A 20,285-nucleotide genomic window follows, 5' to 3' on the forward strand; every position below is an offset into this window, starting at 1 on the left:
ATTTAGAGACAGGGTTTCGGCTGCATATAGAACTACTGGCTTCAGAACTGTTTCATAGTGACGTATCTTGGTGTTTTGGGAAAGGCATTTTTTGTTGTAGATTGTGCGGGATGTTTGGTAGGCTATTTCCAGTTTGCGTACTCTCTCCTGAAGTGCTTCTTTGTCCAGTCCATTTTTCATGATGATCTCACCCAGGTATTTGAATTTGTCTACTCGGGTGATGTCCCCGTATTTTGTATGGAGTTTTGGTGGAGCCTCTTTGATGTTAGTCATTACTTCTGTTTTCTCAAACGATATCTGCAAACCAGTTTGTTCGGCAATTTCCTTTAAAATTTCAACTTGAGCTCTAGCGGTTTCTATGTCGTTTGAGAGAACAGCAATATCATCGGCAAATGCTAAGCAGTTTGTTGCGATCCCCTTGGATTTGGTTCCTATTCTCAATGGACTGTAGTTGGTTTCCTGTAATCTCACCCGCCAGGTTCTGATGATCTTTTCAAGAACACAGTTGAAGAGTATCGGGGATAGCCCATCACCTTGTCGGACTCCTGTTTTGATGTCAAAGGAATGCGAGAGACATCCGTGGAACTTCACCTTGGATTTTGTATCGGTCAGGGTGGCTCTAATTAATGCCAGCAGTTTCAAATCAACTCCAAATTCATTTAAGATGTTTAGCAGGACTTCCCGGTTCTTAAAGTCCACAAAGACAGACACATACTGCTTGGACCTTAGTGCACAATATCTGATGATCGTTTTGAGATTTTGAATCTGTTCAGCTGTTGAGCGACCTTTTCTGAACCCTCCTTGGTATTCACCTATTTGATGTTCGGCTTGTGCTTCCAAACGCTCCAGGATGGCAAGTGATAGAATTTTATAAGTCACGGGTAGCAAAGATATTCCTCTGTAGTTGTTGATGTTCTTCATGCTGCCTTTTTTGTGTAATGGATGGATCAAAGCTATTTTCCATTCTTCGGGTAGGGTCTCCTTGTTCCAAATTTCTTCTATTTGCTTTTGCAAGATATCAAGTGATTCCTCTGGGGCATATTTCCATAGTTCTGCTACTACTGAGTCTTCCCCCGGCGCTTTGTTATTTTTGAGACGGGCAATGTGGCGCATGATTTCATCTCTGTCGGGTGGTCTGGAGTCTGGGTACCTGGGTAAGGGTTCCTTGGTCTCAATGGCGCTTTGCGGTTTAGAGCAATTAAGTAAATTCTTGAAGTAATCTGCCAGAATGCTGCAATTTTCTTCATTTGACGTCGCCAGTGTGCCGTCCTTTCGCTTAAAGCATAGAGATGGTGGTTTATAGCCAGCGAGTTTGCGTTTGAAGGCTCTGTAGTACTCTCTGCTTTCATTCTTCCTAAAGTTTTGTTCTATCTTTTCACCGAGAGATTTTTCGTATTTACGTTTCTCAGTTCTGAACACCCTAGCTGCTTGGGTACGTTGGGTTTTGTAGGTTTCCCAATCATTTTCTGATTTCGTAGAGTAGTACTGTTTCCACGCATTGAGTCTTTCTTGGAGGACTGATTCGCAGGTACCATTCCACCAGGCATGTTTATTGCTTCTCTTGATTTCTGCAACGTCTTTGGCGGCCTCAACAAGGAGACTTTTGGCGTTGTTAAAGTCACAGTCATTTGGTCTAGCCTTCTCCTGGAACTCCTCGACCCTTTGCCGAAGTTTATCATTGTCGAAGCGTGTGATCTGTTTGGTTGTCTTCCTTGTGTTTGCGGGAATTGGTTTGAATTTGATAAGAGACATATAATGATCTGAGGCCACATTGATGCCTTTCTTTACCTTGACATTCATAATCTCAGGGCTGTTTCTCCTGGAGATTGCAACATGATCAATTTGGAACTCTCCGAGAGCTTGGTCGGTAGAACGCCAAGTCATTTGCTTTCTGGATAGATGGCGAAAGTGGGTCGACATGACCTGCAGGTTGTGATTTTCGCAAATGGAAAGGTATTATATTCAACCTATTATGAACCCATACTAACTTATGCAGCTGGTTTAAATCTAAGAATTTCATTTTTTGTCCGTATTGAACTGAGAACATAAGATAGGAAACTTAAAATGGTCCACCTTTTCAATACAAATAAATGTTATAAGTTTATTTACAACATATATTTACACTTGGAACTAGTTTTGACGCTGTTTGGCGTCATCTTCAGCCAAAATGTGGGAAATAGGCATAGGCGTAAGCATGTAGACATTTACATTATACAAGATGTTAAATCAGTGTGATTAAATATGAGACATGAAATAGTGAATTACTATGTCAGTTTACAGAATGGTCATGAAGGGTGAGTCTTAATTCACTATTTCATGTCTCTTATTTAATCACACTGATTTAACATCTTGTATAATGTAAATGTCTACATGCTTACGCCTATGCCTATTTCCCACATTTTGGCTGAAGATGACGCCAAACAGCGTCGAAACTAGTTTCAAGTGTAAATATATGTTGTAAATAAACTTATAGCATTTATTTGTATTGAAAAGGTGGACCCTTTTAAATTTCCTATCTTATGCAGCTGGATTGTGGACTACAACAAAACGAGAGGAGAATAGAATACAGGCAGCGGGGATAAAATTCCTAAGAGGTATCGAGGGCAAGACCAGTAAAGATAGAATTAGAAATGATGAGATAAGGAAAAGCACAGGGATCTTGAAACTTCAAGACAAGCTAAGTGGTATGGGCATATGATGAGACTGGGAGAGGAGAGAGTGCCAAAAAGGTTTTTTTCAGAGAAGTTAACAGGAAAGAGACCACGAAGAAGACCCCGAAAGAGATGGACAGATTTAGTGTGGGAGTGCATAGAGAAGAGGGGAGGAAAACTAGATGATGTACTTAACAAAGGAGAAGAGTGGTGAAGGGACAGGCAGCGATGGAGGTCCTTGATTCACAACCCGACTCAGGAAGCTGGAAACTGGAAATGAAGATGATGACATGTTACTGACATAGTTGATGATTTTCATTTCCATGTTGATTATCTAGTTTAGCCAGAATATTCCAAAGGATGTTTACACCAATCAACACTATAAAAGTATGATATCAGAGTTGAATAATAGAGTACTAGTGGACTCAGGTGAACCGAAACTGTACAGTTTTGAAAAATTATGAACGTTTGTAAAAAAGTTAAAATCTTCTGAATGTGAGGTAAACTCAACATCACAGACATTACTCATTTCATACAGTATATATTCCCTGTTACTGGACTCTAGTGAACTGAAACTGGTACTAGATTATTAAAATTTATTGTACTTTTATAGTGTTGAATAGTGGAACATCCTTTTGAATATACTTCTAAACATGTTACTGATTTGCCGTTGTCAATAAAACACAAAAGTAATCAGTAACACGGTAATGTATCGTGCATAATAAATTACGTATTATTCCGTATTGAAGAGCAGTATAATGTAAAACAAGAGCTAAAAGGTTTCCACCTATTCAATACAATTTATTTTAACTTTAGAGAAGTTACATATATTTGACACTAGTTTCGGTCTTGCTAGAGACCATCATCAGTCAAAACCATTAAAGTTAATGCAAGACATGAATTATAATGTATAAAATTTATGAAACAAGCATGTGTTGCTGATATTCGGTGCAAGACAAGTAAAGAATTACATGATTAACACTCATCATATCACACATCTTGTGTAAGTTCTCAAAGTTTTCTTCCAGTTTGAAGAATGCACTTCACAAAAAGATGAGGTCAAGCCTTTAAAATACCAGCACTTGAAGAATCTTCCTCAATTCAGTTCAGCTGAAAAAACTGTGAACATAATTATGGTGTTGACAACTCATGATCGTATGACAACTCGGTTCTTTTTACCAATCACAGTCCATGAATTTACCCAGGAAGTGAACTGTTTGTAACAAATAAAGTGTCAAGTTCTGTTTGATGGATTTAAAGTTGTTTCTTGCCCATTTCTTTGTTTTTAAGCTCATGTTTTGCCTTGTCATTGTGAACACTTAACAGTAAAATAAGTCTTGTAAACGAGAAATATCTTGTTATACGCATAAATTTCTCCACTTTCACTGCTTTTACATTGTCTAATTCACAACAGCAAGAACTTTCTTCATTCTTATCCATGATGGTACACTCATTACATATACACTAAATTTGCATGCCAGCTTGGCCTGTGGTGTTTAGTATATCCATGTCAAGATCGCTATTTGAATAGACATTGTTCGTTCTGGCTCATACTGATATGAATGAAAGTTATAAATCAAAATATACCCACCAATAGTGGGAACAGAAGAATATGGCAGTAGCAGATGGAGTGTGGGTAAAGGCCACGCCAAGTTTGCCAGATAGATTTGACATCGCAGTGATGTCACAAATAGTTACTACTACTGCATATAACTTGAGAATGGTTGGACGAAGAGGCACTGGATTAACAGCATTATTATTAAATTCCCATATTACACAATTAGCAATGAATAACAAAATGTGTGTTCAGTTATCTCCATTCCATGCAAAACTACCTTTTCCTGACTACAGTAGTTAGACAATCCCAGGATCATAATACCGTTGAACTAATTTCCATTCCGTAGTCTTTTCCTAACATGTTTTCATATGAGTGCACTAGCGCTTGGTTGTAGACCAGGGTATTCCTGGCTATGGTTTAACCCTAAATCATTGTCCCCCCTCCTTTGGTGCACACGTCAGCTGAGTTGCAGTTTCCCAGAAAATGGCTGTCTGATTCTTACTACATATATACAGAGTTTTTAAACATATAAATAATTATTACAACCCATAAATATACATCATGGTACCAAAATTAATGATAGCATAATAATATTGATATTTTCTCAAATAATTAATATAAAATATGCACAGATTGCTGCGCGTGTATCCACCTATTCCCTATTCCCCTTTCCTTCCAGTTTTGTCCTTAAACATTTTGAATAACAGTGGCGACAGCACACCCTTTACTTTCCATACCTTAGCTTTGTGGACACTATCAGTACTCTCTCACATAGTTTTGCTACTTTAGATATGAGTTTGGCACTCCACCTTCCTCTTCCCTTCCACCATTCCTCTTCCATCATTTAATCCCAGTTCAGGTTTCTTTTTCTTGCACTCCTCTTTATTGAATTGATCCCCACCTTCTTCTAAGTCTCCCTCTCTCTCTTTCCCTCAAACACTCCTCTTTATTGAATTAATCCACCTTGTTCTAAGTCTCCCTCTCACTCTCTTTCCCTCAAACTTAATCTCCGTTATTTGTTTTGGTATTCTCTTCTCCTCCATCCTCTTTACATGTCAAAACTTATACTCCTATCAGTTCTCTCATTTAGGTTTTCCATTCCGACCTCCATTCTCGCATCTTTATTTCTCAATCCATTTTTCTTTGTCTTTCCTATAAACTTTCCTGTATACTTCTTAGGTATTTCATTTTGCTAGCCTGAATTCTGCACTCTTCTTTACCTGTCATTGTCCAGGTTTCGGCTACATAAGTCAATATGGGTGTGTAATACCTTTTCTTCAGTACATCTAGTTGTTGCACTTCCTTGCTGTTCTTTCCCCAGATCACATCATCATCTGCAAATAGCAGTATCTTCATGTCTTTACCTCCATAGGCTTCCTTTGTTTCCTTTTCAATTTTGTCGATGGCCATAATAAAGGAGGTGACAGCACACTCCCCTCTCTTAGTCCAGTTTTATTCCTAAACTATTCTGTCTTTCCAACTGGGGTCAGTACCCTGCTAACACAGTTGTACATTGCTTGCACCATTTCTAACATTTCTCTTCCTAGTCTCATTTTAACCATGGTTTCTCAAACCTCTCTGGGGGCACTATCATGTGCGTTTCATATCTATGAAAGTCATGACCAAGTCCTTTCCATATTCCCAGTTCTTTTCTGTTGGCTGTCTCATGCTAAAGATTAGGTCCAATGTAGATCTTCCACTCCTGAAGCCATATTGTTCCTCTTGTAACTCTCGTTCAATCTTTCTTTTCATTCTTCTTTCTGATATCCTTTGAGAAGTGTGGCATGAAAATCAGTACAGATAAAAGGAAAGCTACAGTATGGTGATGTCAAGAGTGGAAAGGCAAGGAAAGGGCACTGTGAGAATTGGAAGTCAGAGTCTGGAAATTGTGGACAGCTTTAAATACCTAGGAATTGAATTAATGCAAAATGCTAGGGTGGACATGGAAATTAGCAGGAGGGTACAGCAGAGTAATGCATTAGATTTGCTTTGTGCAGAATCAGTCAGTCAGGGTGTGTGTGTGTCTCTCTCTCTCTCTCTCTCTCTCTCTCTCTCTCTCTCAGCTCTTCTTCTTTTCTTTGCTTACTACTTTCTTGCACCTACTTTACGTTTCCTGATATTTACTTCTACTTTTATTCATTTTATCCTTATTCCATACTTGCCATGCTTCTTATTATTCACTGGTTCCTATACCATTTCATTCCACCATGGGGTACAGTGAACGTTCACTCTTTGAACTGCTTTGCCATAAGCACACACTGCAAAGCTTACAAATGCCTTCTTGAACATGTCCCATTCCATTTCCACACACTCCACCTTAGTTCTGGGTATGTGTTATTTCTATTCATTTTGAAATTTTTGTTTCACTTCCATATCTTTAAATTTCCATACTTTTATTTTCTACTCATTTCTTTCAGTTTCACTATTTTTCCTGCTTTCATTTTTGCTAGCACTACTGTATGGTCTCCATTGAAGGATACTTCTGGTAAGAAGGTTGGTACATCTAACAACTGTCTAGGAGTTGTTCTTTCCACCAAGAAGTAATCAGTTATTGTCTTTGTCCTTCTGTTTCCCCATCCATATCTTGAATATTTATATAATTTTTTCTGAACCATGTTTTTGCCCACACTTAACCCGTTTCTCACAAAAAAAATCCACTATCCTCCTCCTTCGTTCCTCTTTCTCTATCCGAAAGGTTCAGTTACTTCTTCCATTCCTTTTCCGTCCCATCCCACCATTGCATTGAAGTCTCCCATGATAGTCGCTTCCACATCCTTTATTTCTCTTGCCATTGTCTCCAACGATTTTTCATATCTTCTTTGCATCCAGTCTCGGGTGCATACACTGTGAGGAAATCCTTTACCCCATTCTCTGTCCTTAACTGTATCTATTATTCTGTCACTTAATGACATACTAAATATCATGGATATTTCTATTTTGCCATTGATAATGCCAAATTTGAATCTCTTCTTTAGGTCAAGTCTTTTATATCAAATGAATGAGAGTTCAGAGCCAGTTGGCAAATACTCTCTGCACGACTTTCAAGCATTTCGTGAGATTTTGGCCATCTCATCAAGTCGATGTGGTAAGACAAGCTCTCTAGCGACTGCACTCACAGCTCTTCTGCCTACATGTGTCCGTTCTGTGCTGGAGAAGTGGAATGAAGGAGCTGTTGCTGATTTCCCTTGGGTAAGTCACATTATTTATTTGCTTATGAATGGTTTTTATAAAACTTGGAAAACTGAATATTTTAAATTTATACGAAGATTAGGTAAAAGTCAGTTAGAATTACTGAAACATGTGGAGTAGAAGCCTGATATAGTGAGAACGGCATATAGTGAGATTCCCGTTGTAATGACAAGTTTTTTTTTTTTTTTCCTGTCCTTTGAAAATTCCTATATTAAAAAGTGTATTATCCTTCATTTACTGCCAGAACCGTATCATTGATGTGTGTGTTATTAAGAGTGCTTAACACGTTCTCTGCTTTGCGAGTCACATGTGACTCGTATAGCACTAAAATGTGGTGCTGGACAAAATACACATTTCATTCTATGCTGCTACGGTGATAACTTTGCGTAACAGAAGGACAGCGAGTCACAAGTGGTATCTATGTTGTTCTATGGCATAGGTTATGTTTAACAACTACCTTACACCACGAGGCACAAGTGACTCGTGACGCATGGGTGTAATACAGCTTTTACTATTTGCTATACGAGTCCATTGCCTCGCATTTTTATTTGACATCACCCTCAACTGTGGTGGACAGTAGGAGCTATACATTGTTGACAGAGTATTATCATGCTATAGCCGTCATTGTACGCTGGCGGACATCTGTTGTGATAACGTGTGAATACCCTTGTCATCTGTCATCATCTGATTCTCAACTATAAGCGTAGAAAGCTAAGGAATGTGTGTGAATTGTTTAAGATGAAACGTAGGTTAGCAGACTTCCAGCTACCCAAAGAGAGTTCCGGTTCAGGCTCTTCACAACAAGCCAGGAGATTTCGATTAGAGAAACCATTAGAGGAGTCGATTATTGAGGATCTTTTAGGAGATGAAGATATCCAATGTTGTGATACTGAGGATCCCAATTTTTCGTTGTCAATTTCATCTTCACCAGTGTCCTCTGGAACCGACATAGATGTACATGATAGCCACAGTGAAACTGACAGTGAACAAGTTAAAACGCAATCAGTTAAGTCAGACTGCAGTTGGTGTGATATAACCAGGAATGATTTAGGCTTCACTGTTTTTTCTGGGGAAGCAAAGTTTCAGTTACAGTTAGAAGAGGGACAGCTCATTGATATATACTCTCACTTCGTGGATGACAGCCTATTAGAAATGATAGTTCAGCACCAGTGTACCTCTGGCAGAAGAGCTTCTGAGGAACGAAACATTTGTGTGTGGAACCCTTCGTAGCAATAGACGTGGACTACTGATGATAGTGAAAATGAAAATGAAGAAAAGAGAGGTGGTAGGTAAGATGTGTCAGCATGGTACTCGAGTTATCAAGTGGGTTGACAAGCGACCTGTTCTAATGCTTTCAACATTGCCGAGCCATAGTGACTGTCTGGTAGACTCTGGAAAGGAAAAGAGAGACAGTGAACCTGTCAGGAAGTCTCTCTCTGTTCTTGGTTACAATGGAGCTAAAAAGGCGGTCGATTTCAGCGATCAGATGTCTTCCTATTATTCAGGTCTATGGAAAGGTTTAAAATGGTACAGGAAAGTAGCCCTAGAAGTTATCATTGGAACTGCCTTGGTTAAGGCTTGTATACTTCGCACCACGACGTCTGCGAAAAAAATGTCACTACTGCAATTTCAAGAGAAGGTCGGAAGAAGTCTAAATGCCACTACTGTAATTTCAAGAGAAGGTCGCAAGATGTCTGGTTCGACCACAGACAGAACCTATCATCAGTCCTGGGAGGAGACGTGCGCACACACTCTCGAAGAAAATGTAGAAGACAATGCGTGGTTTGCTATAAAGCTCAGCTTTGAAATTGATGGTTATGAATTTCATGTTTTTGGTCCGTATTGAACAATATATAAGTAATAATAATAATAACTTAAATGTTTCCACCTTTTCAATACAATATATTCACAAAATTACAACAAGTTTTCAGCCATCGGCCAACACATGCAAGATTATAACCATAATTTCACCAATATTGAACAAGACATGGACATCCTCGTATTAGCAAACAAGGGCCCTTTACTGAACATAATGGAAAATTACTACATACACCTAGACCAATACTTTAATGCCAGTCACAATCTCAATGAAATCTCAGAGAAACCCAACATACTCTTCGATCTATTTATCACTTTCCTCAGAAACAATAATGCAGCCAACCTAAACTCAATCCTAAATTTAATCAAAGGTACTTTTCCAAGACAATTACACTTTCTCCCGCACCCTTCAGCCCCACCTTAAGCCCTCTTCCTAAGCCATATTTCATTTCAATACAAGAACTTACTGATTTCCATGATTATAATTTTTACAACACCCCATTTATACTTTATTCTTTGTTAAAAACCTCTTATTATGTATATTCCTTGTATTATTAACTATTACCATAACATCTCATTTCACTTGTTATTCTTTAAAATAATATTGTCTTAGGATTTCGCCACAAATGATCTTTGCTCCAATACGGCTGATGATGACCCCTAGATGGGTCGAAACTAGTACCGTATAATTTTGTAATTTTGTGAATATATTGTATTGAAAAGGTGGAAACATTTAAGTTATTATTATTATTACTCAGCTTTGAAAGACGCTGACAAGAAAACAAAGCGGGTGACAACGTACTGTGAGGAATTCCCAAACAAACCATTCATGTGCATTGGATGTTTTAATAACGTTCATGAATGCTGAAATTGAACTTACTGTATTCAAAATAAAAACTACTGTTGTATAATAACAAAATCAGAGTAATCACGAGTGTAAATAGTTTTGGGAGTTTCAAGATCAGTGAAAAGAAATAGACAATCGAGTTCAAATAGAGAACAGTGTTATCTAAAAAAATATTATTTAAAATTTTATACGCAGTGGCTTTAATATAAAGCAAATAAATATGTTCATTTATTGTTTATGTAAAAATGTATTTACACTCGTGTAAATCAACCATTACTAATATGTAGAAAGGGATGTTAACGCTCTGTCCTGTGCTATGCAATGCACGGGTGACTCGTGGGCTTTAATAATTTTTGCTGCTAAACCGAGTGCTGGTGGATCCTCCTGTTGTGGAATGTGAGAACTTGACGTGACTTGTAGCTGTCAATCTAATTATTTCGAAGTAATATACTTTCTCGCTATCCACCGGCAGCCCGCAGAACTACTTCCGCAGGACGAGTCACACGTGCCTCGTGACGCACACCAGCGAAGTACAGTACAAGACATCGGTGACTCGTGACACACTCACGCTTAATATCAACAGTGTAACAATAGCAGCGAATGTGTTAATGCATTGACGAGCCTGGGATGGTGGCTGCTACCCCATGTTGAGCGGATAGTTCAAGCTTACCAAAAAAAAATCACACTGCTGAACTCAAGCTACTGTAATTCTAAAAGTATTTAAGATATTGACTTCAAACTTATAATATAAACACCAGGTTGCTTAGTAGTCTATACTGTACGATACCTTTCAAAGCAGTACCATTTTTAGCTCCTTTTAATAGTCTTTCTCAGCATGGTACCATACCATATATAGGCTATTATTATGATGAGGTCATTACTCCCAAAGGCATTTTATACCTACTGTCAGGTGTTATTTTAGGTCACTGCACTGGAGTACAGAAGCTTTCTGTAGCCGCTCCTCTGGAGTACAGACGCTACAAATTTCCCCTCTTCCGCAACCAATGCCGTACCGAAGTCCACCTTCTCTGCCACTGATGCCGTTGGGATCTTCACCCATACCCTGGTCTTGGGCCCTTCGTATTTGTGATCCCTGGAGAGAGGGCGTTTCAATATTTTAAAGCCCCCATGAACTGGTCCATGGCTTGTATTGGGTATTTTCAACCAGCCCTACTGAATTGTAGGGTCTCCCTATCCGCCACGTGGGGACGTACCCTCTACGGGTTAGCAGGCTCCCCTGAGAGAGCCTACGGAGATAAAGAGATGGAGATACTCCTACTTGCAGATGAAGATGTGATCTGGGGAAAGGATAGCAATGAAGTTCAACATCATCTAGATGTACTGAAAAAAAAAAATTAGAAGTTTGGCATGAAAATCAATACAGAGAAAAGCATGACTATGGTGATGTCGGGAGGGGAAAGAGCAAGGAAAGGGTACTGTGAAAATTGGAAGGCAGAGTCTGGAAATTGTGGACAGCTTTGAATACCTAGGAAGTGAATTAATGCAAAATGCTAGGATGGACATGGAAATTTGCAGGAGGGTACAGCAAAGTAATGCATTCTACCAAAGTGTAAGAAAACTTGTTTGGAGCAAAGAAGTACTAAGGAAAAGTAAAGAAATAATGTACAAAATGTACTATGTAACCATAATGACTTATGCAGCTGAGACTGGGAGTTTGACTAGCATGCAAGAGAGTAGAATTCAAACCACTGAGATGAAATTCCTAAGAAGTATGATAGTAAAGACAAGGAAAGCAGTGAGATATGAAGATGTTCGGAAGGAAGTTGGGATAGGAAATATAAATGAGAGAGTTGAAAAGAATAAACTAAGGTGGCTTGGACATGTAAATAGGATGGAGGAGAATAGAATTCCAAGACAGATGCTTTAGGCAAAGTGCGAGGGCAAGAGAGCAAGAGGAAGACCTAGAACAAGATGGATTGAATCAGGGAAGAGCGACGAAATTTAGACTGGGACAAGATCGTGGAAGAGGAATGGTGGAAGGGAAGAGGAAGATGGAGAAGTACCATGAATACCCCGACCCAGCAGGAGCTGGATAAGGGGAAATGATGATGATGATGATGATGATGATGATCCCAGCATGGTGTAGTTAGGAGTGATACTGATCTGCCCTGTCTGCATCTGTCATGTAATTATTGTGTTCAAGTATCGAAGGATTTCTCTTTACAGTTACTCCCAGTTTAGTGTTAGCCTTTCATCGTTAGAAATATTCAATTTACTCTCACTCAATATCTATGATAACCGGTTTGCACATAATTAATCAAAAATGTAGGTACCGGTCGGCAACTGAATGCACTGTACCATGTTAACAGCTGGACTGGAGCTCCAGAGAATAGCTCTACATATCCAATATTATTATAACTACATGAAGGTTTAAAGAAAGAAAGAAAGAAAGAAAGAAATAGCTGCCATAAACTCTATATTCCATGACTACACCATTTGGATCATAATTTTGCCACCAAGTTGTAGCAGTGATCCGGGAAATTGGGGGAAAATTCTCTTAGCTAGTTGCCTACTGTCAGCCGAGAAACTACAAGAATTCTTAGGGCCTGTCACCCATGTGGAACATCAGATAATGTGTCTGTATATAAATCTTCGAATATCTCGTCACACAGGGCACATTACCATGGGTGCGCCATCCTCTACCTTGACTCTCGACACGTCAGATCCCCCATATGTATGTATATGTAGTAACACGTGCCTTAATGGACACCTCTCACCTGCGGACACCCCTCCTTATTGGACGATAGGTCCATAATTAAATCCCATGTTATGTATGAGCAATTTACCCCTCTTATACGGACATTCTCTATTACAGATGCAGACACACCATAGCCACTAGAAACTCCAATTAAACCTCTCCTAACAGACACTTTTCTTTTTTTTCCCTCAAAAATATTTGTGTCCTGTACTCTATTCACTTACTGTTTGCACAATTGGTAATTCCAAGAATTGCAGGCATCGTAACTTGCGGTGCAGGTTGTCCACATTCTTCGAAGAAGCTATCCTGTCACTCCCGGAAGTTGTGTGATCTCACATGCTAGACAGCGGTGGAATTCCTACTTTCACTGTCAGGTTACTTTTAATTGACTTGTGGGCTTTTGGTCTGCCCAGTTTTATGTTAGTAATTTGGTGTATTTTAACATGGGTCTGATGAAGTTTTAACTCTTAAAGAAAAGGTAGGCATAATAGACTATCTTAAATATGAGATGGGTGGTGTGTGTAAACTGTTCTGAGTGTTCGAGATTGAAAAGGCACCGGGAGCTGAAATAGTGAAAATTGAAGAGGAACTAGTGAAAGAATGACATTCAAATGGCAACAAACAAAGCATTAAACTGTTTCAAAGTGGTAGTGGACCTCTCATCGACAAGGCAAAATAATTAAATTGAAATAACAAATAACGTAGTTCAACCTATTCAGTACAAATAGATAAGAAATGTAGTGTTACATTTCTATTTAATTATTCGACCCCAATTTGGGTCATCATCAGCCGAATAAAATGCAAAAACAATGCATAGGTAAATAAGAAATTAAAGAATGAGTCTTTCACAAAAACAGTTGAAGAGGCAATAGAAGATAATGGGGATTGGTAATGTGCGATTTTAAATTGTAAAATCTAGAAGAAGTAGAAGGTCAGTCACTGATATGAAGTAAGGCGCAATCTTCTGAATTGTAGCACAACTCACGCAAAGTTCGGCATTGTCTCAAAATGTTTACAAGAAGAGGTGAACAGTTAAGCGAGCCAGCCTGCATATACTATCAGGCGCGAAGTCACAACACAATTTAATAAATATGAAGTCCCAAAATTGTGTACAGGTCTAAGACAAGTCGCTTGATTGAAGCAAATTGCTGGCTCCTTAAGAACAGCGCAACGTACTCAATGTCCGGCACTGTCCTTTCAAATGCCGTCGGTACTCAGTGAGTAGCTTAACGATCCAGTCTGTAATTGTTTCGGTTGCGAAAATGTATATATAAATATAATACAATTTAATATAATTGAAGTATGTAACTAGGATGTGCCATCTCCCCCAACTTAAGCGGGAGACTCCCTACTTTTGGTTCTTCCATCCCTCTTTCCTGATTGCAGAGACTTATCTCCTGATATTGAGAGCAAATTTAGTATTCCTGTATTTTTTTAAAATCCCAGGAGAATTGATGTTTAGTGGGCACTAGAAAGACAGTCGCAATCAGCTGGTGTTGTTCTTAAATATGGCAGAATCTCTAATGTAATGCCTTTTATTTTATCATTTCCATATAGCAGTGCAGTCTGTGAGATTTTTTAAAGCATATTTTCAAGGACAAAATCTCACTTCAGACAAAGGCTTCCAGAAGAAGAATTCTGGAAAAAGTTAAAACTTTAAAACCCGTTCAACAAGGTCAGTACTTTGAGCATAAATTTACTTCAGAAATGTATGAAGAGGTCTAAAGCAATTACAATGAACAGCCATGTGTTCTAAAGCCCGGATACATGCAGTATTTCAGTATTTATAAAGTACATGCAATATTTCACTATTTAATTAATAAGAAAATTATGTAATTGAGTAGTGTAATGTTAAATTATTCTTTAAAGTTACATCACTAATAATGTGTCGTAACATGTTGGTGTAAGATGATGTACAATATTATTAGGGAAGGATCCACCTTTCAATACTCCGTAGTAAGTTGAACTAAAAAGTAGTTACAACCTGTTTATTGGGACCGGTTTCAACACATTTCAAGTGTCATCATCAGCCAATTAGCGAAGATCTTAAAACAACTAATATATTGAACACAGGCAACAAATTAACATTGTATCATATTGTAGCAATTCAGTTAATGTTCAAAACACAATAATCCCAGTCAAGAGAGTAAACAGAACATCACTATCTTGCGCCGAAAACAAATATAGTTGAAGTTCATAAGCAGATCAAGTATGCACTTATGTAAAGTCGTTGCTAGGCAGGTCTTGTAGGCATTTGTTTCTCCGGCCGAAGAGTAAAAGGTGACATGAATGAAGTCTTAGGAAAACAGTGTAGGATTTAATTTCGTCAAATTCAAAGTGGATATATAGGTTTTAAAATAATTTAAAATGTTAAAAAAGAATAAACCAAATGAAAATATATTAAAAAAGGGAAGAAATAATGAAAGAAATACGAGGTTCAACTCGAAACAACTTGCCGTAGTAATTGATAAAGAAATGATAAATAGAGAAAGGGGGTGGGGAACGTAACTACTTTTTAGTTCAACTTACTACGGAGTATTGAAAGGTGGATCCTTCCCTGTAATATTGTACATCTTCTTATTTCTCTATTCAATACGGAACAATCATGAAGTTTTTAACTTTACATGTTGGTTTATGCCGCAAAAAAACCCTCCTGATTCTTCACTTTCGAAAGTTGGCATGTCTGCTAAATTGCAAGAATTCTCTTAACGGGATCTCGATGTTGTGTCTGTACCAGCACAACTGCCGCTCATCCAATTTCTCACTGATAGGGGCTGTATAAAATGATCCTCGTACATACTCATTGTGCACTTGGTCCGAGAGGGCGACACCCGCTGACCATCTCAGCATCCGCATTTCCGTTGCATGCATTTGCTGATCATGCTTCTTTTGCCCTGTCCAGCACTCGGAGCAATAAGTGAGGCCAGGGCTAACAACAGTCTTGTATATCTTGCCTTTGAGCTTTGTAGGCATCTGCCTTTCACATAACATGCCTATCAGCAAACCCCATTTGGTCCATCCAACGTTGATGCAATGCTTTACATCGTCATGTCGTCATATCGGTGGTAATAACTGAGCCCAGGTACTTGAATTTATTCGTCATTGCCAGTGGTTCACCCGCTAAGCAAATTGTATTGCGTGGACTTCGAAGTTCTGGCTTGGCAAAGTTAAAGAACATATGCTTCATCTTCGTACGGCTTATTCTGAGTCCGTTTGTCTCCAAAGATTTTCTCCAAAGTTCTAAGGCTGCCTTGACCTCTTCATGTGTTTCGCCAACTAGGACGATGTCGTCTTCATATAGAAGGGTCCATTTTAGTTGTCACCAGTTCTGTGAGATAGTTAATAACTATATTGAATAAGATTGGGCTTAAAGCTGAACATTGATGAACTCCAACCTCAACAGGGAAGCTCCCAGTGATATCAGAACTAGACTTCACCTTTGTAGGGGGATAGACGTACATGTCCTGGATAAGCTTCATATACTCCTCCAGAACATTTTGGTGTCGCAGTGCAGTCCAAACGATTCCCTAGGAATGTGGTCAGTTGGTTTCTGTAAATTAATGAAAACCCTGTGGAGATACTTTTAAAGTTTCTCTATTAATATTTGGAGAGTTTGATTCGCTTCACTAGTTGAGACTCCAGTTTTGAAGCCGCACTGTTTTTCCTGTGGATGTTTTATCAATTTCTTGATGCGATTGGCAATGACACATTCCCAATTCTTAATGTTTTTTATGTTTCTTCATTTATTAATGCCATCCTGTCTGATGCTCCTCTGTTATATCATGATATACCTAAACGTCAGAGAAGACCCAGAGCTTGAGCTGATCATCTTACTTCAGGAAAGACTTTCGCACAATATATTTTGAAAACAGGTGTTCTTTGTTGTCTGTCTATTCAAAATCATAATCTGAAAAATTGTAATCCCTGCTGTCTTAGTGCCCATGATCTTCAAATGATGTTATGAGACTCCCATTGGAGATCATCTAAGAGTTTTTGTGATCCAGGAGGAAATTTGAGAGCTTTTCACATGGAAATCTATGGACGGAGAGATAAGAGTATTGGTCAAAACCCATAAACTTGTATGATAAGCAAGCCTCTCTTGAATATTGAGTTGGGCTTACTGTCTTTTCATCAACCCACTCGTCTTGTAGAGAGATTGTACGTAGACTACATGGGGCCTTTCCAGAGATCAAAGGGCAACGGGAATAAATTCACGGTTATATGCGTGGACGGGTTCACCTATTTTACTTGATAATTGTTGACCAGGTTGGCCACTGCTCAAACTACTCTGTTGCTTGAACTCCATTTTTGTTTCTTGTGGACCCTATCAATATTTTGTCAGATAATGCAAAACCATTTACCTCAAACTTATTTCGTAAGTTTTTGACCTTTCCATCTCGCATGTTACAACTACAGCCTATTACTCCCAACCCTCATATGTGAGCGAGTTAATCGCAGTCTCCAGTCAGCCCTCATTGCTTTTATGGTGATCATACCTGCTGGGATACTGGGATACATCTTTACATTGGGTGTCTTTTGCATTCAACTCTGCCATGCACAAATCGCACAAAGTTACTCTTCTGTCCTTAATGTTTACTTTTGTCCCTAACTCACCACTCTCCAACTTGTGATCTGTTACCAGATATGGTAGATTTGGATAATATCTGTGATGTATGGCCTTTCATTGGAGAGGAAAAGAAAGGTACGATCGTGGACTCCGATAAACTAACTTCGTGGTTGGAAACAAGGTATTAAGAATTTTGTTGCAGCCGGTAAGCTTGCTCCTAGATTCCGTGGCCATTGTAGAATTGTGGATTTTCTCACTCCAGCACTCTGTTGGTTAACAACCCAGAAACTCAGAACATTTTCAGGGTTCACCTGTCTCAAATTAAGCCTACTTAATGGACTTTTCTGTTTAATTTTCCATGATGCCTGCTGAGGCATTTTTCTCTCAGAAACCTACAAATAGTTTGTTTTTTCGATTTCTTCTCTTTTATTCTATAAGCATAAATGTAAGATTAGTACCGGTATTAAGTATTTTAGTAACACATTAATATGTGTTAAGTATGGCTGAAGTAGCTTAAAGCACTCACTTTAACCCGGCAACTCCATGCGGTGCCCTATAGTACCAGTGCGCCTTACTTCTGATTTTCTCATGCTGATCCTTACTCGCGCTATAAATCTGGCAGCTTCGCTTTACATTGTCAAGGAGATACTCCCTACAATGCCTGACATCAACGGAAGGTTTTATTTGAGTATTTGTTTGCGGCAACAACTGCTTGTAATTTGAGATTGTGTCGAGAGGAATAAAAATGACTGCCCATCTAAAGTAAGCTGCTTTATTTTGTTTATAAATGTTGACAATACAATTTTGTATCATGTGGTTTATTATCTTTAAATATAAGTCCATGAATTGAAATAATAAGCAGTTCGTCAGCATTCTTGTGTTAGTTGTTATGACAGTAATTATTCTGTTGGCACAGTACGTACCGCACCGTTTCTTTCCTCCGTACTTCTAAGGGTGATTCTAAAGTAACAATTCATACTGTAGTTGCAAAGAATAATTTGTGTGTCATAAAAGTATATAATTGTAGATTTTACTTTAAAAAAATCAACGTCATAACATATTGAACCACTGGAATCTAATGTATTATCTGAGGGAGATGAAGGGGGTCTTGCAGATAACCTTGCAGGTGGTCAATTCCGAGCACCAGCAGAAGTAGTGATATAGCAACAAATTCCGCACAGGAGTAGATAATCCATGTCCGATAATGATTCATGGCCCAGAAAGAGAGTGAAATCACATCTTTCACCAGGTACGTGGATGGCGGATGACCCACAACAGTCCATTTCTCTAGTACAAAATTTTCTACTTTTCGATATATGATGCCGACCGAAATATTTGAGGGTTCTTTTATGATGAAATTGGGATTACTTGTGCTCTGGAGCCAACAAGCATGCGCTTTTTACAAACGAGAAATAACCCCGAAGGAATTAAAATATTAATCGCCATTTTCCTTCTAAGTGGCTATGTGTAAGTGCCACGATCAGAAAAGAGTAGGTACAAAATATTTATTACGATATATATATTTGGGTGGTATTATGAAGATAAATAAATACAGTTGTTTACACTTCTTTTCTTCTTCGAGTATCTGACACCTTAAGATTCAACGGCCTACATCACTATATCGCTCCAACAAACCAACGCTGGAGCTGTGTGGCGAACAGATGCAAATCCTGTGGCAGCACAGAATGCGTCCAGTGTAGTGTGGGCGATGATTTAAACTGCATTTTGCCATTCTAAAGTAGTGAAAAGTGGAAATAGGTGACTAAATAAGAAAAGCTGAAGTCTATAGTAATATTATTTGTACTTCCTAAAGATATGTCATGCCTGAGTTAATGTTCTTGAAACTCCCAAAGGGATATCACAAATAAACCTATAAACACCACTTGTTCTTTTGTTTATTGCAAAGTAATTTGTAATTGTAAGTGATATTCGGTAATAATATAAGCTTTACATTTCATGGTATTCTAAAGAGGTAACAATTTTTAGGTTCCAACCAAAAGCTATGTCAAGCGCCATGTGGTACCATATGGTACCAGACCCTCATTTAGAAACCAACCATCAAATATTTGGAAAAATTACTTTTAAATGTTCTCTGATATGTGAATGCTAGGAATATTAAATAAATATTTTTAAAAAATCGAAAATTGAAAACTCCAGCATTCGTAGGTTAATGTAAATATGTTATGGAGGCATAATTAGCTTTTTTCCTCCTTTGAATTCTGTTTTGGGTTATCTTTATACATTAATGAGCTTGAGGTGGCTCCAACACCTGAGAGTTTTAGCACGGCTCCTTGACTGAATGGTCACTTTTGAGGCTTTTGGCTCGGAGAGGTTCCCGTGTTCGATTCATTTTTAATCAGTTATGGTTAATCTCTAACTCAGGAACTGAGTGTTTATGTTTGTCCTAATACATTCCTCTTCATATACAGAACACTACATCGCACTACCAACCGCCACAGAAACATTCAATAGTCAGTACGGGTATCCGACCGTAAAACATGGCAAAGTCCATATTATTGCATAAAGTAAATTTCATTATAAAGCCCGTATTGTCGTACGTATACTTAATCAGAAAGGTATGGTCAGATGTTCCAACTTTACAATACTGCATTTTTAAAAATTTATTTAAGTAACATTGATAAATAACGGAACATATTTCATCTATATGGTAGACATCAGCCAAAATGTTTTAAGATTAAAAACAAAGGACAAGGGCAAAACACATTAAAATCATTCGGAATACCAAATGCATTGGTCAAAATGTTGAAAATTATGTTGGAATGTTCTGACCACAATATTTGATACTGTTAAAAATAAAAATAAGGATGATTAACATGAGATAGTTCGGTAAAATTGGTAATAGAGTCCTTCTTGATGTGCTGAATGTGTCGATTGAAACTTGATGATATGGAGCACAATGTTCAGTTCTTGTAGAA

At 38.3% G+C, this 20,285-nt stretch overlaps 1 protein-coding gene across 1 annotated transcript in view; it reads left to right on the forward strand.

Annotated features, from left to right (window-relative positions):
• poe (E3 ubiquitin-protein ligase-like protein poe) overlaps nt 1–20,285 on the forward strand; it is a 797,274-nt gene that overhangs the window by 251,417 nt on the left and 525,572 nt on the right. The window contains exon 22 of the mRNA XM_067137373.2: nt 7,185–7,398. Within this exon, the coding sequence (XP_066993474.2) occupies nt 7,185–7,398 (214 nt within the window). The remainder of the gene's footprint in view (nt 1–7,184; nt 7,399–20,285) is intronic.

The sequence above is a fragment of the Anabrus simplex genome, chromosome 1 (genome assembly GCF_040414725.1).
Source record: "Anabrus simplex isolate iqAnaSimp1 chromosome 1, ASM4041472v1, whole genome shotgun sequence".
Lineage (NCBI taxonomy): Eukaryota > Metazoa > Arthropoda > Insecta > Orthoptera > Tettigoniidae > Anabrus > Anabrus simplex.